Source organism: Xenopus laevis, chromosome 9_10L, assembly GCF_017654675.1.
Source record: "Xenopus laevis strain J_2021 chromosome 9_10L, Xenopus_laevis_v10.1, whole genome shotgun sequence".
Classification (NCBI taxonomy): Eukaryota; Metazoa; Chordata; class Amphibia; order Anura; family Pipidae; genus Xenopus; species Xenopus laevis.
The window spans coordinates 49,475,784-49,499,597 of record NC_054387.1 but is presented as its reverse complement, the minus strand read 5'-3'; the positions used below and the strand labels follow the sequence as shown (position 1 = coordinate 49,499,597).

The window sequence follows — 23,814 nt, the reverse complement described above, 5'->3', positions numbered from 1 at the left end:
AGGATTTATATTTTTTCTTTCATTAGTATTGCTGAACAGTAGCCTATCCTGCCTAACTGCTAGTTGATCCAGAGGAAGACAAAAAACCTTCCTTAGTGAGTTGCTGACTTAAGCTGGTCATAGACGCAACAACGCAATCGAAGGTTTCGTACGATTTTCGGACCGTGTGTGGAGAGTCCCGACATTTTTCGTCCAGCGGAGATCGGTCGTTTGGTCGATCGGACAGGTTAGAAAATTTCTGTCGGCTGCCGATATTATCTCTGCATGGATTGCCGATCGTACGATTTTCAGAGGGAGACTGTCACTAACTTTGGTTGGACATAACTTTCGTACGATTGCTGTCAGGGGCAGAACATCGGCTGATCTGTTCTTTTACTACTTTATTTGATCTGACTGGTAAGACTTTGATCTGAATGGTTAGTGGCAGGTCAGGAGATGGGAAAGTCCGATCGTACGTTGATTATATAAAGCTTTTGGGCAAGGGTACAAAAATACACTTATGTATTATAAGGGATAATGAACCCCCTACTGTAAATAAGGATATATAGAACCAACGTAAAGCCGGCACTCTCAAATCAAAAAGTGTCTGGGTGCACGATCAATAAATTATCTCCATATTTTATATTTAAATATATAAAATATACATGTGTATTCGTAAAACACCAGCACGCATTTATGTGTGGGCTGCTTTGATTTTTTTCGCCTGGGCTGCTTTTTACTCCCAGTCCGGCCCTGGTCTCAACCCTAAATAGTAACAGAGTCACAACTGGGATTAATGCTAATAGCACCATATAGTGTTAACTTTCCTATCTTCTCCTTGCTCATTGGTAGTGCAGTGGCTTGACAAGTTTCCTTCCCTAATCCCTTCCTAAACACACTTCCTTCTTCCACCCCCTCCTCCCCCAGAAAGGCATGTGAATGGCCAAGTGGTGTTTGTGCATTTACTGGTTTCAAAGACTTCCTTCTCCAGTACCTCCCCAACTCACTGCCACTGCTCTCCTTCTTCAAACCCCCCCAAGCCCATTTCACAAATGTTTACATTCACGATAGTTCCCTTGTATGGTAACGTGCACTAGCAACCAGAATTCCTGAACTGGAGAACAGCAAAATTAAATTATAAAAGTATTCAAAAATCTCAAAACAACAACCAATTGCAAACTGTCTTGTCTACATCATATTAAAATTGTAGAGTGAACTGCCCCATTTAATGTTGCATTACTCATTCTAATCTGCACTTTGATCAAGTTGGCCTAAAACAGTTGTTTTTCTAGAAATACGGAATATAAATATAATTATGAAACAGGAATTTGGTGAGAAACGGATTGCTCAGGCTTTTAGGCAGAATTATGAAATGTAAATGAATTATGAAATGTAAGTGGCAGTTGTATTGCATTCACTTCCATCTCTGCTGTGGCCCTGTTGTCTGCATTTTTGCACTTTTACTGGTAAATTTGCTATTGCATTTCTGCATTACACCCACCACTGTTTAAAGATGTTAAATGTACTGTATGTATTGTTAATTTCCCACTTCTAAACTAGTTACATGATATTGATTCAGTTCTCCCTCTAGTCTTGTAACTAGTATATTTTACAACCCCCCCCCCCTATAAACACCTCTCCTAACAAACTTTGTCAGGTTATCTCTGTATTGATCTTCAGTCTTGCTCTGTCACAGATGGGTGATTGGTTTGGTGATCAATTAGAATCAGTTGTGATTCCCCAGACCTGTGTGAAGCAGTTCCCAGCTTCTACTCTACCTATTTATTAAGGCATCTTCAGAGGACTCTGTTACTACCATAAATGGACTGCTTTAAATCATAGACGAAATTGATCATGAGGTTCTTGTGATGATCTAACCTACCTGCTGCAGTCATACTTCATTGAGGACATAACGCTACAATTTCCCTGCTAGTAACAGCATTGGCAAAGCTAATCACATTTGTTCTGTTTGAATGCACGGTGCTCCCTAAGGTAGTTACTTCCTTTAAACCCCCTGCTTTCAGTCAGTTTTCTATTCACATATCTTCCTCCCTGTTCAATCCACATTTGTCAGCTCTTATTCAATTTATAAATACTTGCAACACCTTTGTCCTCCAGTTACTTACAGTATATACACCAATGCGCAGTCACCTTAAATCCTCTTCCTTCTTCTCCCTCTTTTTCTTCTTTTGCTGGCTACAGGGGATATCTCTCCAAACCCTGGACCCTGCTCCATCCAAATTATTTTTGTCCTTATTTTCCTGCCCCCTTGAACAAACCATCTCGTTCCTCTACTCTCTCTAAACTCATTTAGATTCCAACTCTTCCTTCTTCCTGTCTTTTAAAGATTGATACCGCCATTGAGACTGCACTTTCTCGTGGTGGTCTTTCTTTCTTTCACACCTCCCTAACCAGTGGACATGGTGGGGGATTTGGAATTCTCTTCTCGCTGTTGGTTCAAACCTATTCCTCCAGCCTTCTCATTTAATTCTTTTGAGGTGTGTGCCCTTCAGATTTTCCACCCTCTCTCTGTACGTGTAGCTGTCATTTATAGCCTTCTCCTTTGCCACCTTCCTTTCTGACTTTGACATCTGGCTTTCTTTCTTCCTCTGCACTGACAGCCCTACAATATTCCTTGGGAAATTTAACTTCCAAACCATTGATGCTTCACAACCCTGGCTGTCTTGTTTTCTCCGCCTAACCTCCACCTTTGAGCTCCAGCAGTGAACTAACGCCCATCTCTCACACCTGCTCCTTCCCCCACTGTTTTAGTTCAGGATAAACGTGACATTGACCTTCTGGCCTTAGCTTAGTCTTTCAGGTCCATTCTCCTTTAAGGAGATGTCTGATCCTGATACACTGGTAAGTGAGTATAATTAATTAATGAGTATAATTAATTTGAGAAAGGGCCTTTGAAGCCTGAAACATGTAGTGTGCACACAAAATAAAAGCCTATTAGCAGTTATTCTGCCTGCTGTATGATTCCCAACCTTTATGATACATTTACAAGTATAATTACATACTATCCTCCACCATTGGCTCATCACTCAAAATCACTCAAAATCCCAGTATTTTGTTTTTAAAAAATCATTTATTTACAAATTAATACAAGTGGGTTTCTACAAAGAAAACATAACAAGAAGCATAAGGGAAACTCTACAAGTTCACAATCCCAACCCAATACATTAAACAACAGGTTATTTGTCCTTGAAATCTAATAACAGAAGGAAGTTTAGGTATTGTTGATAACACTTTGTACTGTGCCCATTACCCTTATTTATACCCTACTCAAGGGTGATTTCCTATTTTTCACGGATGTTATCCTTTCCATATTCTATTAGTCTGTTACCTGCCCGACTTTTCCAATGTTCATTCGCAAATACAAATAGCATTTACATATAATTCTTGGCCAAATCACACATTGGCTTCCTTTAAGCTGATTGCCATATAATGTTATAAGCAGCAGTGATAGCGTCGTGAATATAAAAGGTGACATAAATAGATCAACTTACATTTTTTAAAAAAACTTTGAACACGAACATACTAAAGTTAAAAAATAGAATATTAAAAGAAATGTTGTATTTTATATATTGAACTTACTGTACCATCCCAGAGGTTCAGCAGCTCTATAACATTAATATCCAGGCCTTTAAAGTTGTACCCAACATCTCCCCATCTTGGATCTTGTTAGGCCATCTATCGAGTCAGTAGCATTGCACATACTCAGTGTGATCTGGACTGCTGTATAATGCGACTTTGAATTAATTACTAGTGAGCTTTGTAGCCTAACTTTTATTTTATATAATGTATATTGTGAGTTGTTCCCTAAGCTCTGGTAATTGACAGTAGCTCTTCTACTGTGCTAGGAAAATGCAGAAGAAAAGATGGGGGCTACTGGGGGCATCTTCAGAAGCACAGATCTTGTGTGCTAAAGGGTTGTGGGGGCCTTGGTCTGGTAAAGAAGCCCAAATCTTAAGGTTAATGCTACATTAATAGTCACGTGTCTAGGGTGCAACAGTGGTGGACACTTGGACCCTAAGTATGTGCCCCTTCAGACTCTATCTCCCCGTTATGTTTTATGGTCCTGTTATACTTTCTGACATTGTCTAAAATGTCATTTGCCTGGACATCCTTTTCCTTTAAAGCATATTTACAAAAGTTCCTATGTTTCAGTTATCCAACCCAACGTTTCCATGTGGCTTCTATCACATTCCAATGTTCTGTACTGATATATTTTACACAAACAACCTTTTGAATTCAGCAATTTGATGTTGCACTCCATGGAGGAGGGGCAGGTCCGCTTCCTCTATACAGGAAACCTACAATGATCTGCAATGCCCAATAATTTCCAGGGACCAAACATTAATATAGTTTACAGAATTAACCTTTTTGAAGCCAGTATATTGATGTTGCACACCGTGGCATAACTATAGAGAAAGCAGACCCCACTATGGGGGGGGGGGGCAGGTCTTCTTCTACACAATTTTGTTCGCAACACCCAAAAATTTGCATGGCCCCCAAAAAAATGTCATGCCATTGCTTGCACATATCAATTGGCCTCTCAACAATGTTTGGATTCTGCTGGATACAATGACTGAATTTGAACCCTAATTTGCATAATCAAATTTAAGGAGAGTAAAAAAAAATGGCATAATATTTTAACAAAAAAATACAGATTCAAGATCATTGATTTGGTGCTTACGGTCTTTTGTACATAGAACAAAAGAATCCAGGATTTGATGCATCCCTATAACACTACCAATTTGTTTCTAGGATTTGCTTTGTATAAGCCTTGCTGTGTGGACTCCACATTTCAAGTTAAAATTTAAATTTGAGGTTTAACTGTATGATTTTTTTTTTGCTGGCTCCACATTTCACCCTCAGTAAATGGGAACCTCAAGAGGAACCCACATGTTCAGAAGAAACAATTACGTGAAACAAAACTTTTTTTGTCTATTTGTGTATAAACATTTATCAGCACAATCACACTGCCAAATTTTGGTTGAGTATAAAACTGATTTGCAGCCCTAATTTGTGTATTCCAATTTGAGAAGAGAAAACAAATGCCATAGTATTTGAATAATTTCTGATCTCTTCTTTCGTCTACCAGTGCTCCAAATAAATCACCAGACATTAACGGCTGTGTTAATTTGTTTGTGTTATATTCCAGTCTCATTGTAGACAAAGGAAACCTGATTGCCATGAATATCACATTATTCCATTCATTTAAAAAATTTGATTTAAAAAAAAAAAAAAAATAGAATTTTAAAACAGCTTGAATGCAGAAAATGCAGCCCATTGCCAGATTTTCCTCAGGGACTTTTTTTATTTTCATTTTCAGGATTCAATATCCAAGTTTCTCAAACCATAGAAAAACTTGAATTTCAATAAATCTAGGTGTAAGTGAAAGTGGTGGATTCATTGTGCCCACTTGCTTCTGGCTTTGGTTGTTGGCATGGTACATTCGTCTCAGATTTGTTGTCTTATTCTAGCATTGATTGCTGCAACTCATGCACTTGCCTTTGTATATTCTTCAGCTTTCTCTGCAAATACAACATTCATTGGTCACACAGCTGACCTACGGCTGCAAGTATAAATCTTGAGGCTCCATACAGCTAATTGGCCCCAGTGACATACCCTTTATAAGCACCACTGGATCCCAGTAATTGTCTGCAGGCTCCCTACAACTTCCACCACCAGCAATAGTGGCTTTTGTTATAAGGAAATAATAATAAGGGGAAATATTACCTGGGAACACTTATACACAACAACCCAACTAGCCCATTATCCCCTTAAAGTGCATCTCATCTAAGACTTGACTTGTAGTATGATGCAGATAATGATATTGCAGGACAACATTCAGTTGGTCTTTGGTTTAAGGGATCCAGGAACTGGTTTGAATAGCAAACTGGAAGACTGGTAGTAAAGGTGTGAATAGAAAGATACGTCTAACCTTGGAGTGAATGTGTTTCTGGTAACAAAATATCACAATAAAAGTGTAAAAGAGTTTGGTGTCACAGGCACCCATCCAAATGCAAGAAAATCCCATGGCTCACCTTATAAATGAAGAAGGCAGCTGCTACTATTGTTACTGCAACCAAAATGAGCATAGTCAAAAACCATAAATATTGGTTTTGGTTATCTGTAGAAGAAACAGATGATGCAGGCAATTTTAGCAAAACAGTTTTAGTCAATGTTCTATATACTAAATCACCCGGAATCCCATATCAGTTACACAATGTGTGTGTATTACTTATCCAGGATATATGACCCCCTACATATTGGTGAGTGTTGCCAGCAGGACTAACTCCTCATAGACAGCTATCTCACACTCACAGAGCTGCTATAATAGTTGCTCCTCTTTACAAGCCCTCAGTCACAGGGTGCCTTTCCCAGACTTCCACTAAGGTGACCTCTATATTTTAGGGTCATGGCAACTCCTTTCATGAGGCTGCCTGCCTTAGGGTCTCCTGCTGCAGCCACCCCTTCCAGAGAGTCTAAAGAGGGAAAATATGGTGGCTCCTCCTACTTAATCCAAAATACACCCGGGCCAATAAGAAAATATCCCTCCTATCCCTCCTAAGGCATAGATTACACTTTACAAAATAAGGGAAAACGTACTCCTTCACATGCTGTGCATTACGACATAATAATGGATCTAGCTTTGGGATGTCCAGGTTGGGCCCATAGTGTAATTATTAGTCTACAACACAGAGTTGGCAGTTGTATTTTAAATGAGTGATATATTTAGTGAGGAGTTTTAGATGTCAATACCACAGGGCAATGCATAGTTTTTCTATTTTCATTTTTTGTTAGAGGGAAACACTTACCATGTGACGTCTCTTGTCCTTCCAATTTCTCAGAACCTGTCAGTAAAGATATAGAATCATTGGCCGGATCTGAGCTCAAAATTAGGATCGGGTGCAGTTCATATATTTTTGACCCACAAATCATTAATTTCTGCTCTCAACAGGACCTACATACCACAAATTTCTGGCATAAACAGCGCTGTCAGTCGAATGGGGTTTCCCAAGAGCCACCCAGAGTTCTGTACTATCTTCAGGCAGAACTGAAGGCTGGATTAAGGCTTGGCTGGGACATAAATAAGTGACATCAGGGACCCAATTCCCCATGGGATTTCCTCAAGTCAACCCTGCTGTATTATTATACTGTATAACCACCTCCAGGAAACATAATACTCACTTTGGGTTGTACTTTCCATTGGTGGGTCGAAGTGATCTGTAAATACAGAATAAAAACAATCCCAAATATTAAAGGGGTGGTTCACCTTTAAGGTAACTTTTGTTATGTTATAGAATGGCCAATTCTAAGCAGCTTTTCAATTCAGGTGCTATGTAAGGCTCTGTCAATTACTTTGTAAGGCTACAAATATATTAAATACACCAGGAATTCAAAAATAAGCACCTGCTTTGGGTTGAGCAACATGTCGCTTATGAGCCACTGATTGGGCGAAACTGTTAATCTATCCAACCAGCTGGCACTATGATTTTCCTGCCTTACCCTAGGTCACTTACTTGTGTCCAATTATAAAATAGTATGCACATTACATGGCCCTAAACAAGGCTTTTTGGTTCTAGGGTTTACACCTTTTTTTTGTAAAAAATACTGTGCTTCCTATATTTTTATCTTTCTTCCCTATTAATAACATTGGAATCTTTACTGGCCAGGTGGCAACCCTGTTTGAGCCTCAGAAATGATATGGCCCCCTAAACATATCCTTACGGCCATTTTAGCTTGAAGGAACTTCATAGTCAGGGAAGGGTAGAAACAGATGGAATACAGAATGGGAAAGGGAAGAAAAGGAAAAAAGAGAAGGTAGGACAGAGAAAACTAAGGGGCAGATTTAGTAAAGGGCGAAGTGGGCTTTGCTAGTGAAAAGTCGCCAGAAATATCATCCGCAGGGACATCTCCAATATACTAACAGGAGTAGATGCTAGCGAAAGAGACTGTCGATATTGCACTTTTGTGCCCTATCAGCAGGCAGATTTTTGCACAGGCGAAAGATCGTTACTTGCAAATTCACAAAAAGTGCGAATTTCACAGAACGTTACCCCTTTCACCAGAGTTTCCTTCACCACCTTAAACCTGGCGAACTGATAAGATGAAGCTACATCCTCCCCAATCTTATGTCAGAGACATCATATCCTCTATGCCGGAAAGTAATAAAAACGCTGAAGTTTTTTCATTTTTTAAAGCTGGATTGTCTTCAAAAGTTCACTATGAAATGCTTGCCCTGATGAATTAAAGCTAGCGAAACTTCACCATCGTTCCGCTGGCCACAAGTAACTTTGCATTTTAATGAATTCGTGTAGTGGTAGTGAATTTTTGTATGGTGAAGTGTGGTGGATCTTCACTAGTGAAAATTTGGCCCTTTAGTGAATTTGCCCTTATGATAATGGGGATGTTGGAAAATGGGGAGGAGAGATATGCAAAAAGGGAAGGAGAATAAAAAGGGTCAAGGAGAAAAGACAAACAAGGAAACAGTAAGAAAGCAAGCAAGAGAGAGGGAAGAATTATAACAGAAGGAGAACAGAAATAAAGGAGACATTGTGGGATTCCTTGTCTTTGTACCCAGTGACTCAGTTTGGAGTGTAGTAAGTTTTCCTTATGGGCCCCAACATTGCACTCCAAACTGAGTGAAAGACCCCAGTAGGTCACTGTGGCCATTGTGGTACTCACTGACCAATCACAACAAGCCCAACACATTACACCAACAAAAAATTAAATTCTTTCCTTTCCTAAATGTCCCTCTCCTTACCTTCCACCGTCACATCAATGGGGCAAGATTCTGGTTTAATGTTGTTTCCAGACCATTTCACACTAAGGCAGTAGCTCTTATTCTCTCGTATATCATAAATGGTAAAATCTGCAGATTTGTTATCCTTATGGTAAATGAGGAACACATTGACGTTCACAAATCTCTTTCTTTCATTAGGATAGATGCTCAGAGAAGACCGTCCCTTGCAATTTCCTTGGTCATCCCTTTGATACAAGGTGAAGTTCACTTTTGCATCCTCTTCTTCGGCAATACCAGTGCAATTTATGGTAAGATTTCCACTGCTCTTCACTTTATATTTGTGTTTGCTTTCACAGAGGCAAGCGGTATTAGCTGAATAGGAAGCAAAGTAAAATGAATATTAATAATTAACATTAATTCAGATGATTCACTTTCTGCACTCCAGCCACCCCATCCCACAAATAAACTACATCTCCCAGCATCCCTTCTGCTCTAAGTTTTAACCAGAAAATTTTGAGCAGGAAAATAAAACTCGATAGCCAGTAACTGGGTGGGGATTAGTAGAAGCTGGGAACTGCTACACACAGGTCTGGGAAACACACAACTATATTATATCCTAACACTGGTAAAACTAGCTTAGAATAGGGTTATACCTGTACTGCCTATGTATAAAGCACACCTAGGGGCACATTTACTATTGGTCGAATATCGAGGGTTAATTAACCCTCGATGTTAGACCGTCTAAGTAAAATCCTTCGACTTCGAATATCGAAGTCGAAGGATTTACCGCATTTCCTGCTATCGAACGATCAAAGGAAAAATCGTTCGGATTTTAATCCATCGATCGAACGATTTTCCTTCGATCCCAAATTGGCTAGAAAACCTATGGGGACCTTCCCCATAGGCTAACATTGATGCTCGGTAGGTTTTAGGTGGCGAAGTAGGTGGTCGAAGTTTTTTTCAAGAGACAGTACTTCGACTATCGAATGGTCGAATAGTCAAACGATTTTTAGTTCAAATCGTTCGATTTGAAGTCGTAGTCAAAGTCGTAGTCAAAGGTGGAAGTAGCCAATTCGATGGTCGAAGTAGCCAAAAAAATAACTTCGAAATTCGAAGTATTTTTTATTCTATTCCTTCACTCGAGCTAAGTAAATGTGCCCCCCAGTTTATAAGGACCCTCCAGACTGGGTTGGCATCTTATACGTTAATTAATGTGAGTCTCTTGAAGGCCAATAATCAGCCAGATATATATAATGGTCAGGGCGAGGAACAGCATTGGTGTATCGAGACAGTCTCTTCTGAGTGGTCTACATAGGCACCCATTTATTGGAACGCACAGACCAACTGACCTTTGGTCTGCAGAAGAAGACATTCTAAACCATAATACTCATTTCTGGTATTAAGCCTCCTTTCATTTTCCCAAAAAATGGTTGCACCCAGTGATTCAACTTTATTATGCTTCTTCTGGGTCATTGGGAATGACTGCAGCTATAGGGGGAAGGGAAGTTTGTTACATCTACCACTATATATACGTGAGGAATGTATTGAGGATGTGTTTTTCACTGTGTTAGAAGATTGGGAGAGTCTACCAACCCATGTATATAAGCAGGGAAATTACTTACACTAGTCTCATGGATCGCTGTCTGACCTGAACATCGGTGAAGTTCAGGAGGCAAATAGGGCAGTTGGCATAGTACATAGTGCGATTGAACAGGTATGGGACCCATTACCCAGAAAGATCTGAAAGATCTGGAAGGCCATTTCCCATAGACTCCATTTTAAAATAATCTAATTTCAAATAAATAATAATTCTAATTTTAAAAAATAATTCACTTTCTTTCTGTAATAATAAAACAGTGTCTTGTTCTAGATCCCAACTAAGATACAATTAATCCTTATTTTGAGCCAAAATAATCCTATTGGTTTTACTTGATGTTTAAATGATTTCTTAGTAGAATTAATGTCCAATTTTGGACAAATTGTTCAAATTACGGAAAGCGGATCCCAAATTACAAAAAAACACAGATCCCGAACATTCTGGATAACAGGTTCAATTAATTAATTTCCTGCTCATTGCTGGCTAGAATGCACCACATATACTATGATTAAGGTGTTTTATTGTAACCTAATTGCTATCTAGTTTTGGACCCTTGGAACATGAGTATCCCCCTATTAATGAGAGCATTATATAGCTGAGAACAATGGAGATTAATGCGGTGCTTTAACTCAAAAGCAAAACCAGGCCATTCATATTAAAATGCAAATGTCTGCTGGATTTGACATAACTGTACATACCCGAGTAAGTTCTAGAGATGAGGTTTAAGAAGAGTATGGTCATGAGTAAAACAAAGCTCATCTTGTTAACATTTACTCTGATCAGTCACCTGGAATAAAAGAAAAAACAAAGATTTGATTAGCTGCTAAATATAATTTGCATGACGCAAGGAACTCATGCTGTCCGGGCATGTCGAGGGGGCCCTCTGAGAGAGGAGAAATCATACAGGACTGGTAAGAAGACAGACAGCATTGAGCTTTGTTTGTTTAACTCTAGAGGGCCACATGCATGACAGGGGGGGGCTGAAACTATTTTTTTACAGAGGGGCCTGGGATATTTGCTCTGTGTACTGTACAGTATTGATATATATATATATATATATATATATTAAGCTGCGGGATCCACAACAGACACTTTTCTTCTCTTTAAGGGTCAGGCCCCACTGGGCATTTTGGGGAGATTTGGTGGCCTGACCCTAAGGCAGTTTATTTACACACAGGGTTGACCATTTCAGGATACAAAACAAACCATAAAAATAAATCCTGCCCACTGGGCGCTACCTTCACACATGAAGAGTTCCCTTACTAAACGGGGCCCCTTGCAGACTACCGGTAAGCAAACACATAAGAAGGGGTCACCCCTGTACTCACATTTCTTCTGGGGGGATTGCTCAGCCTCCTGGCTTTTCTCAGTCAGACAGACTCTCTTGCTGTCACCTCCCTCTGCACCTGACAATGGCAAGTGGCACCCCCAGCACCTCTGGGAGTTCCTCACACAGGCAGGTGTTCCTCCTGCTCTGTGCCCTGCTCTGAGAGACCTTCCTAACAGGCTCACTAGAACTAAAGAACTAAATGCCTGGAATTAGGAGTAGGCAGAAGAGGCAACTGCCTAGGGCACAATGATAAGGGGCACTTGGCAGGTACCTATTAAGCATATTTTGCCTACCCCTAGTCTCCCCTCCTTCACTCTACCCTCCCCTCCGATACTGTGCATGTGTGCAGTCACGGTCAGACTCTGGCACGCAAAGGGGGTAGCGGGCTAGACGGTCAGGTTGCCTAGGGTGCCCAGTCGGCTTGGCCCGGCCCTGCAGGTGCATGTATGCCAGCGAGGGGACATTGGCCCTGTCTAGGCATAGTTGCCATAGATGATATGTATCTGTCGCCACCCCCCAGCTTTTTTGCCCTAGGCACGTTCCTCTTCTGCCTACCCCGAATTCCAGCCCTGGGTGTACCCACAAAAAACAAAACAAAAGAAAACTTGATTAAATGAGGAACAGTATCTAAAATTTGGACTCTGCATTCGTGAATGAGCCTTTTATGCAGAATATCCAGCCGCACGTTCCCCCCTGATAAACCCCTAAGCTCAGCATGTGCCTGACGTGCTCTATTCTCAGTAAATCCAGATGTGTTAAATACCTTTTGTGATTTGTATTCTGACTTACGCTTGAAAAAGAGCTCTTGCTCAAAACTTGTTGTGTAGTTAAAAGCACTGCAACTTTTTGCAGTTCAGCTCTGTGTCTGACCCATTTGGATTTGCTGATACTAGGCTTCGTTGGACGGAAGCGGTGGTAAGGGGTCCTGAAAACTTGAATCCTTGATTTACATGCTCTGTTCTGTTATTGTCTAACCAAGCCCTGTACCGAATAATAAAAAAAACCCTATTTACATGTCATGTGACATAGGAATGTGACAGTAACTGTGCGAAAACAAATCCCTGCAGTCCCCAAAGGATGGTGCATAAACATATTGCCCAACTTAGCAAACACATAATTGTCTCATTATTGTACAATTCATTATTCCAAACTGGATCATCCTCAGCACATCTGGACTTCTAGAACTCCCCCACCTCCATCTCCAGTTCCAGCCCCCCAACAACACAAAACTGAAATTCAATTGTTATACAGGGGAGCACTGCTGGGATTTGTACTGCATTAATAACTCCATACACATAAAATCCATGTTGTGCACGGCTAAACAGATGATTTAGATGTGTGCTGCAGAAGTCATACATCAGTGGCTTAATCAGGATGTTATATTTTTATGTGTGAGAAGGGAATAATCATAATAAAGATGAAATGTTTAGATGGATTGTTATTATGAAGATAATTAAAGGTCAAGTTATCCTTTAAGTTAATATAACTAAACTACTCCTTTGACCAGAAATAGTTGGGGGGAAAAAACGTGCATCTACAACTATACATTCTATTTGCAGGGTGTCACCTCATTGCTTTGCAGCTAGAAACCCCAAAGTGCATGGGTAATTAGCTATTCATTTGCAGGAATGCTGCATGGCTGCACAGGAATCAGCTCAGTCTGCAGCATTCAAGTAACGGCTGATTACTCCTGCTGTGATGAGAAGCCTGTATGTCACTTATAAGCACTTTTCCTGTCTGGTCAAAGAACTGCAATTTCACTGGTGGGCAGTGGCGTAACTAGACACCTAGGGGCCCCAGTACAGAAATTTACAACTGGGCCCCCCTAAATGGGTTGTTCACCTAGGAGTTACCTTTTACTATAATGTAGACTAGAGGGTGATATTCTGAGACAATTTGCAGGGTTTTAATACACAAATGAGTCATGTCATTAACAACTAGGAACAATAAATATGTAGCCTTACAGAGCATTTTCTTTTAAATGGGGCCAATAACCCCCCATTTGAAAGCTGGAAAGATGTAGAAGAGGAAGGAAAATAAAAAACAATAAAAAAAATAAACAATGAAGACAAGTTGAAAAGTTGCTTAGCATTAGCCATTATATAAAAAAAGGAAATGTAAACTGAGGTTTCAATGTATTATAATTATAAAAGGGATAATATACCCCCTACTGTAAATGATAAGGATATTAGAAGTCACTGAGGGGTTCTGTGACCATATAAAGGCACAAGACTGAGTTATACAGGGAACTCTGCGTATCACTCTTGTATTATAAGGGATAATGAATCTCCTACTGTAAATTATAATGATATTAAAAGTCACTGAGAGGTTCTGAGACCATATAAAGGTACAAGGCTGCAGGCTGAGTTATACAGGGAACTCTGAGTATGACTCATGTATTATAAGGGATAATGTGCCCCCTTCTGTAAATTATAAGGATATTAGAAGTCACCAAGGGGTTCTGTGATCATATAAAGGCACAAGGCACACAGGGAACTCTGATTATCACTTATGTATTACCGTATATACTCGAGTATAAGCCTAGACACAACTACAGCCCTGTCTCCCAGCAGCGCACATTCTGCCAAAGCAACCCCCCCAGCGATCAACCGGACTTCTTTGCAAAGTTGATGGTGACAGAGAATTGCCAAATGGATTACTGTGTGCATTGTCCCACTGTCCCACTACCATGTGCAGAGGGTGCTGTGTGATATTGTCATCACTGTTAATCTTTCGTATAACCAACAGAGGGCGCTGTGTGATATTGCCATCACTGTTAATCCTTCATATAACCAACAGAGGGCACTGTGTGATATTGCAGTCACTGTTATTCTTTAATATAACCAACAGATGGTGCTGTGTGATATTGCAGTCACTGTTATTCTTTCATATAACCAACAGAGGGCGCACTGTTATTCTTTCATATAACCAACAGATGGCACTGTGTGATTTTGCAGTCACTGTTATTCTTTCATATAACCAACAGAGGGCGCACTGTTATTCTTTCATATAACCAACAGAGGGCATTGTGGGATATTGCAGTCTCTCCCCAAGTGAACTGTTGGTATAGGAATGATTAAAAGTGACTGCAATCTCAGCTACTGCCCGCTGACCCGAGTATAAGCCGAGGTAGACTTTTTCAGCACATTTTGGATGCTGAAAAACTCGGCTTATACTTGAGTATATACGGTATAATGTAAATTATAAGAAGAGATATATGAACAATTAAAGACACAAGGCTGCAGGCTCAGTACCACTCATATGTCATGAAAAATATTATTCAGGTTTGGTCAAGCACTAAACAATCAGGTAATAGAAACAGCAATGTAGCAACAACATACAGTTAGTTGTAATTAGGCTATTTAACCCATTTATTCACAGGCAATTGCAGTGACAGTTTAGCTGTTGAAAACTTTACATTTACAAACCTTAAAGGGGTTGTTCACCTTTAAATGCCCTTTTAGTATGATGTAGAGCATGATATTATGAAACATTTTGCAATTGGTTTTCATTTTTCTATTATTTATGGTTTTTGGGTTATTTAGCTTTATATTCAGCAGCTCTCCAGTTTGCAATCTCAGCAGACTGGGTGCTAGTGCTAGGGTCCAAATTACCCTAGCAACAATGTTTTGATTTATATAAAAGGCTGGAATATGAATAGGACGGGCCTGAATACAAAGATGAGTAATAAAAATTAGCAATAAAAATACATTTGTAGCCTTACAAAGCATTTGCTTTTAGATGGGGTCATTGACTCCCATTTGAAAGCTGGATAGAGTCAGAAGAAGATGGCAAATAAGTTAAAAACTATAACAAATAAATAATAAAGACCAATTGAAATGTTGCTTAGAATTGGTCATACTAAAAGTTAAATTAAAGGTAAGCCATCCCTTTAAAACATTGATCTCTTGGTTAGTCCAGTGCAATTTGGATCTAAATGATTGATATTGCATGCAATCCCAGAAAAAGAATAACAGAAACTGAGGTACCTGAACTTGTTGCAGTGGGAAAGTAGGCTATGAGCAAACTTAGGGGGCTGTTCTTGCTGAATTGTGCTTAGTACAGGGGAATACCTATGCGGTCATAGTTTTAAGGGATCTCTCTGTACAGGCTATGAGCAAAAGTAGGGGGCTGTTCCTGCTGCATTGTGTTTAGTACAGAGGAATACCTATGCTGCCATAGTTTTATGGGATTTCTCTGTACAGGCTATGAGCAAACTTAGGGGCTGTTCCTGCTGAATTGTGGTTAGTAAAGGGGAATATCTATGCTGCCATATTTTTATGGGATCTCTCTGTACAATCTTAGAGGGCTGTACCTGCAGGATTTAGACCATGCCCGCTTTGGGACAAAATATAGCTACCTAAGCATCTATTTTAGCTCTTCCTAAAGTATAAATCTCATCATTCTGAGAAAAAAATCCACTAATGCAATTTCAATTATAATAAATATTATATTTTATGTATAAATACCCTCAGAACACATAGAAGGATGTCACAGTGGTAATTTCAAGTATAAATACCCAGAACTCATAGTAGATATTTTTTGTACAATAATCTTAGCAAATATAATAAAATTAATAAATTTTCATGGGTTAAAAAAATCAAAATGGCTAATGTCACTATGAGCCAGATCCAGGGAAGTTGGAATGCATTGTAATTACATCACGTAGAACAATTAATAAAAACAGAATTCCTTATCAGTATTCTCTCTGCACTGAGATAGTGAGGTGAGATCTGGAAAGTAGCAGGCCATTGAACCATCAACTTGCCTTTTGAAAGCTCAGTTAAAATTCTTTCCGTCCCTCATGAAAAGGAGCCAGAGCGTGGGAGGAAAATTCAAAGTACTGTCAGGGCCAGAGAGCAGCGAGTCTCTATAATTTAATCACTGTATCTGTTGTTCAAGTTCTTGCCCCCTGCTTGCTCTCCCCAAAGCACCTTGAAAACGGGAGATCACAAGCAGGAACTGAAGATACGATCTCTCCTGCTGCTGTGCAGGCGTGAGGGGACATTGGTGGAGGGAGAACCACAAAGCTTTTCCTGGTTCCTTCCATCGCTGGGCCTGATTGGACACAATCGGTACAATGGGCCTAAGGACACAGCATGTAGCGCTCTGCCAGTGATTTAAAAGTATTTTTTAAAAATGTCTTTCCTGGGACTTGGCCTGCCCCATATAGGGTGCAGGGGCATGATCCCTGGTGCAGCTGCACCCCTTACACCCCTGGTAGTTCCGCCACTGCTGGTGGGACAAACCAACAGTGGCTACGAAGTGGTTGGGGGTTCGGTGATTGTGCTGCCATGTGGATATCCAGAAAGCCCTGCTAGAGGGTGCAGAGGACATGGTTGCAAAACTATTTGCAGTTCAACTACCACTGAACCAGAGCATTTGGTGGGTTGCTGCTGATTGTTGTAGTTCAACTAAACATAAAGTCTCTGTTGAAGGCTCTGTAGGCAGTAGGTTGGTTATCTTCTGATTTGTATTTATGTTCTCTCGTGCATTTTGCTTTTAGTGATTAGTCGCCCACTGGGGCTGGAGGTAGAGAAATGGGGGGGGGCAGAGTATATAGTGTCCCATCCAAATTCAATTCCTTACAACAAATTAAGAGTGCCATTAATGCATTTATTGATATTTCTTCCAAGATGCCCCTATGCTACATCACATGATCCCCTACGCCAGTTTCCATATATTCTATAATGTACATCCCATACCCATGTGGCAGTTTCCATATATCCTATAATGTACAATAGTGTTATCCATCAATTTCCTTGAAGACCAAGGGGCCAATTCATTAACTTCGAGTGAAGGAATAGAAGAAAAAAAACTTTGAATTTCGAAGTGTTTTTTTCGCTACTTCGACCATCGAATGGGCTACTTCGACCTTCGATTACGACTTCGAATCGAAGGATTCAAACTAAAAATCGTTCGACTATTCGACCATTCGATAGTCGAAGTACTGTCTCTTTAAGAAAAAACTTCGAACCCCTAGTTCGCCACCTAAAAGGTACCGAACCCAATGTTAGCCTATGGGGAAGGTCCGCACAGGCTTGCCTAACTTTTTTCGGTCGAAGGATAATCCTTCGATCGTTGGATTAAAATCCTTCGAATCGTTCGATTAGAAGGATTTAATAGTTCGATCGAACGATTATTCCTTCGATCGTTCGATCGAAGTATTTGCCCGAAATCCTTCGACTTAGATATTCGAAGTCGAAGGATTTTCATTCCCCAGTTGAATATCGAGGGTTAATTAACCCTCGATATTCGACCCATGATGAATTTGCCCCAAGTGTTCAAAACATTATAAGCTAATAAAAATCAATAAAAGCATCAAAAATCATTAAGCACTTGAACCTCAGCACTACCTAATATAGGTCTGCTAGAGAGAATGCTAGTTGAAACAAACTGCATCAAATTATATTTTAATTGCTTTATACAAGGTATTGCTACAAAGTATTGTTGTTGCTGCCATCCTTATTTGTAACATTGTATATTACTAAAAGGTATCTTACCATATAGAAGGTTTCAATTCAAATTCATATTCAAAGGCAGCACTATCTGTTAAAGAAAGAAACTATATTAGTTACCCAATTTACAAGAAACAGGCAACGCTCCGTTGATTGTTTAGACCTAATGGATCCAAAGCACATACAGTAGCTTCTTTATCCACAGCGCTTCTTTTTGCAGAAGTATCACCCCCTCTCTGTGGTACCTGGACTACTTCCAAAACCAGCCATTTAAGTTGTGTCTGTTCTGACTAAAGTGGCGTGATACTGGGGTGTCAATATAGGAGTTTGCTTTGAAGTTCTTGAAGTCTCCTCTATGTTTTTTTACTCTAGCTTTTATTTGTCTACTTGTTTGCCCTTCGTAGACTTTCCCACAAGGGCATTTTAAAATGTAAACCACCCCCTCTGTGTTGCACAAGTTTTATCATTAATAAAGGGATACTGTCATGGGGAAAATTTTTTTTCTCAAAATGAATCAGTTAATAGTGCTGCTCCAGCAGAATTCTGCACTGAATCCATTTCTCAAAAGAGCAAACAGATTTTTTTATATTCAATTTTGAAATCTGACATGGGGTTAGACATTTTGCCAATTTCCCAGCTGCCCCTGGTCATGTGACTTGTGCCTGCACTTTAGGAGAGAAATACTTTCTGGCAGTCTGCTGTTTTTCCTTCTCAATGTAACTGAATGTGTCTCAGTGGGACATGGATTTTTGCTATTGAGTGCTGTTCTTAGATCTACCAGGCAGTTGTTATCTTGTGTTAGGGAGTGGCTATCTGGTTACCTTCCCATTGATCTTTTGTTTGGCTGCTGGGGGAAAAAGGGAGGGGGTGATATCACTCCAACTTGCAGTACAGCAGTAAAGAGTGATCGAAGTTTATCAGAGCACAAGTCACATGACTTGGGGCAGCTGGGAAATTGACAAAATGTCTAGCCCCATGTCAGATTTCAAAATTGAATATAAAAAAATCTGTTTGCTCTTTTGAGAAATCGATTTCAGTGCAGAATTCTGCTGGAGCAGCACTATTAACTGATTCATTTTGAAAAACATTTTTTTCCCCATGACAGTATCCCTTTAACCAGTATCAGCTAGAACCTTTTAATAATTTTCTCTATTGGTTTACTTTATTTTACAGATTTGCTAACAAAGGGGATCCGTAATGGGAAATCTTTCTCTTCTGCTTTCGTGTTGTGTGCCAACAGTGTGTTTCTAGGTATCTTACCTACTTGTTTCACTGTGTCAATCAAGGATCTTTCACTAAAGCTTTTTGCATTGAACCTATCTATTAAGATGGAAGCTGCTTTCCAGTACTTCTCATTGTTGGATGCTATCCTCCTTGCCCTTAGGACAGTGATCCCCAACCAGTAGCTTGTGAGCAACATGTTGCTCTGCAACCCCTTGGATGTTGCTCCCAGTGGCTTCAAAGCAGGTGCTTATTTTTGAATTCCAGGCTTGGAGGCAAATTTGTGTTGTATAAAAAACAGATATACTGCCAAACAGAGTCTCCTGTAGGCTACCAGTCCACATAGGGGCCACTAATAGCTAATCACAGTCCTTATTTGGCATCCCAGGAACATTTTTCGTGCTTGTGTTGCTCCCCAACTCTTTTTACATCAGAATGTTGCTCACAGGTGAAAAAGGTTGGGGACCCCTGCCTTAGGAATTGGCCATTTGGGATACCTTTAACAAATTATTTTTATCCGTAGGTTTTCAATATAAATCTGTGGTCAATTTACCATTATCTGCTGTTATTTTCTCATCCAGAAAGTTAATACACTTATTAGAGGTTTCTGTTGTGAATTTAATTATCGGATACCCCTCATTTGCCTCTGTTACCTTTTTATGGAACAGGAAGACGTCCCCTTTCCAAACTACCAATTACAATATTAAGACAATCCAATAAGAAAAAAATAAAATTTTTGGGCAAATTGGTATCTAGCAGGGCTTCCTCTTTACACTTTAACTCTTAATTTTGTGGTATGGAGGTGTACAAACTCACAATGTCTATACTGCAAAGTGTTATGTCATTATTCAGTAGAAATTCGATAGTCAAAGGTTTTTTTTGAGTAAATTAAGGCCAGGACTACTTGACGCAATTGGACCCGACACGTCGCAATGCGACTAAACGCAACGCGTTTTCATCCGACATTCGGATAAATATAGTTGTAACCTGCGATTTCTCCTTCACTTCCGTTTTATGTAAAACATCTGACACGTCGCATGTGTTTAGTCGCAATGTGACGTGTCGGGTCCAAGCGTGTCATGTAGTCCTGCCCTTAGCCGTTTTCGATCGAATTCAAATAGATCGAACGTAGAAACCATTCGAACCTAACGATTTTCAAAAAAAAAACCTTTGACTTCTAAAAACTTAGCCAAAAACTGGCTATAGGTTCTAGGAGGTCCCTATGGGCTAACATAGCAATTCGGCAGGTTTAAGGTGGCGAAGTGTCGAAGTCTAAGTTTTTTAAAGAGACAGTACTTCGATTTTCGAATGGCCGAATAGTCGAAGTTATTTCAATTTGAATCAAATTTTGTCCTATTTGATGGTCAAAGTACTCAAAAGTTACTTTGAAATTCGAAGTTTTTGAATTCGGAAATTCACTTTGAATTCACTTCGACTCTTAGTAAATGTGCACCTTGGTCTTCAAGGAAATTGATGGAAATTGCACATGGAAAACATATGTTGGACTTTGATATATGGCTGGACTGGAGGTGGGAGGGTTTTAGTGTATTTAATTTGTGTACCACGGTGGAGTTTTTCACACTTCATAAAGAGCTGTTAAGATCGAAACATGTTGAGTTGTTAATCAGGGCACCCTGCAGCAGAATCCCTGTGCCTACTGGTATCATTACCAATCTACTGGATTTATCAGTTTCCATATATTCTATGATGTACATCCCATACCCCTGTGCTATTTTCCATATATATATACTATAATGTACACCAAGGGCTGGATTACCCGCTAGGCACCCTAGGCACCTGCCTAGGGCCCACCTAGCTCTAGGGGCCCGGCCCTGGATAACAGAAAAAAAAGCACCTAGCAAATCTTCCGGGTTACGAGCCCCCCTAATGGCGCGGTGCTATCGCATCACAGGGGGAAGGATTGCCAAAACCAATAAAAGGCTGGGTGTTCACATGGAGAGCTGCAGTTGGCGCCAAACTTTTTCTCATTAAGAGCTCCTATGTAAACTTGTGTTTTGCCTTGCGGCCTATTTCTGTGCCCGGTAGGTCTGTGGCGCAGCAAGTGTGGCAGTGCCTGCTGCAGGCTGAATTTTTTTTTTAAATTACTAAAGAGCGGAACTGTCTGACTGGCTTGTGAGGGGGTAGGAGGGGGCATTCAGGCCAGGCTGTGTTGTAGCCATTTGAAAGTGATCTGGGGGTAAAATTGAAAAGGGTCTGTCTGGGGCAGTGGGTGTAGGACTGTTGGACTGTTACAAGGAGTGAAGAAGGCAGACAGAACTGTGAAAAAAAACTACAAAAAAATGATTTGGGTGCAAAGTAATTTGTAAAGGTTCTCTGGGAGTGGGACTGTTCAAAACTGTAATAACTGAAAAAAACACAGAAATATATTCAAACTTTCATAACCTGCCAGATTTTGTAAAATGAACATGGTAATTAGGGGGTGTGGCCACAAAAATAAGTGCAGCAACTTTTTTATCCCTCTTTCCATTTCCGAAATATTAGAAGGTATGCATTACCATAGCAGTGCTTCTTTAACAACTGTAACTTTAGGTGGTTGAAGAGAGGGGGGCCCAGAAGCACTACCTTGCCTGGGCTCTGTGTACACCCCATTCCCCTGTGCCAGTTTCCCATTCTATAATGTAAATCCCATACCCCTGTGTCAGTTTCCATATATTCTATAATGTACATCTCATAAATGTTGTCCCTATTTTCATATATTCCATAATGTATATCTCATGCCCGTTGTGCCAGTTTCCATATATTCTATAATGTACATCCCATACCCCTGTGCCAGTTTCCATATATTCTATAATGTACATCCCATACCCCCTGTGCCAGTTTCCATATATTCTATAATGTACATCTTATAAACACTGTGCCAGTTTATATATATTCTATAAAGTACATCCCATACTCCTGTGCCAGTTTCCATATATTCTATAATGTATATCTCATGCCCGTTGTGCCCGTTTCCATATATTCTATAATGTATATCTCATGCCCGTTGTGCCAGTTTCCATATATTCTATAATGTACATCCCATACCCCCTGTGCCAGTTTCCATATATTCTATAATGTACATCTCATTACTGTTGTGCCAGTTTTCATATACTCTATAATGTACATCCCATGCCCCCCTGTGCCATTTCCACATGTTCTATAATGTACATCCCATACCCCTGCTTAGAATAGTTATTGGTTAAGCTGCAAATTGAAGAATTGATGAATAAAAAGCTATATAACTCAAAAACCACAAATAATAAAAAATGAAATCCGATTGCAAATTGCCTCAGAATATTACTCTCTACATCATACTAAAAGTTATCTCAAAGGTGAACAACCCTTTTAATGTTTACATGATTTTCCAGTAGACTATAAGGCAGGGGTGCCCAAAAGGCAGATGGGGATCTACCAGGAGACCTTTAGCTGGTGATCAGTAGATCTCAAGCCACTGTCAACAAACAGCTTGTCTAAATCACCCTCCTGTTTCATTCTTTTCATTCATATATGTATTAAGTTAAGGTTACAAAAGAAATAATGTATTTGTTAAATATTAATTTTTTTATAAATCATTTATATCAAAGTTATAAATCAATATTTAATTAATATTTTCCATGGAATAGAATGCCAACAGCTTTTATGGATGTAGATCATAATGGGACATCATGACTAAAAGTAGACCTCATATTAGTAAAGTATAGGCACTCCTAACTTAAGGTATGGAGATTTAAAGTACCCCTTAACTGGAAAGCCCCAGGTCTCGAGCATTCTGGATAACAGGTCCCATACCTGTATTTACATATTGCTGTGTCTATATACCAGCGCTCACAGAATCATTAGTATCGACTGCTGCTATTGCCTAAGCTCACACTGCATCACAATCACACACTGTCAATTCTGCAGCTAAACAAATGGAGCAGTTCTACATCACGGTGCTAAGAATGCACTGCTTTTGTTCTTGCCTTTGTTACACACACACAACCTGGAGCCGGCACTTTGTTTACTATACCTTGCTGTGGGTCAGATACTCCTGCTGTCGGGAGAATGTGTGTTACGGGAATACGGAGCTCAGACTTTATCCCTTTCCTACTTTCATTTTCAGTTTTAACTTGTGGGTTGTGTCACCAAAATAATGTTGGGGGGGGGGGAGGATTTGCATAGAATGATTTATACCAAGTAGTACTGCAGTCTGCTCTATGCTCATGCTCTGATTGACACATATAATACAAAACTTTGTATTAAAACGTGGTATTATTTTTTTGCTTTGCCATTAATTCTTTTTACTCCCCCATTATTATTGCTTTCCCTCAGTCCCTTTCTAGACTCTTATTACCTCTACTATCAGCATCAGACCTTCCTACTATACTTTCTATCCCACAGTCACAGTTCCTTCCCAGGGACTATGATCACGCTGTTACTATAGGCAGGGCTGCCATTAGAAATTTACGGGGCCCCGTACAACACTCCATAT

At 39.9% G+C, this 23,814-nt stretch overlaps 1 protein-coding gene across 2 annotated transcripts; it reads right to left on the bottom strand.

The window, feature by feature from the left end:
* Positions 1–3,050: 3,050 nt before the first annotated feature.
* Positions 3,051–23,452, bottom strand: LOC121398131. 2 transcript variants are annotated; one of them, XM_041576775.1, is made up of 8 exons: positions 23,353–23,452; positions 18,168–18,213; positions 11,033–11,121; positions 8,759–9,109; positions 7,183–7,218; positions 6,810–6,845; positions 6,036–6,121; positions 3,051–5,522 (listed from the first exon to the last, which is right to left on the bottom strand). In XM_041576775.1, the coding sequence occupies exons 3-8, from the start codon at positions 11,091–11,093 to the stop codon at positions 5,463–5,465; spliced, it is 630 nt and encodes a 209-aa protein (XP_041432709.1). In that variant the 5' UTR covers positions 11,094–11,121; positions 18,168–18,213; positions 23,353–23,452; the 3' UTR covers positions 3,051–5,462. The 2 variants fall into 2 exon arrangements, with proteins under 2 accessions (XP_041432709.1, XP_041432710.1); XM_041576776.1 differs by lacking the exon at positions 18,168–18,213 and having other exon boundaries at positions 23,353–23,442.
* Between the last annotated feature and the right edge of the window lie 362 nt (positions 23,453–23,814).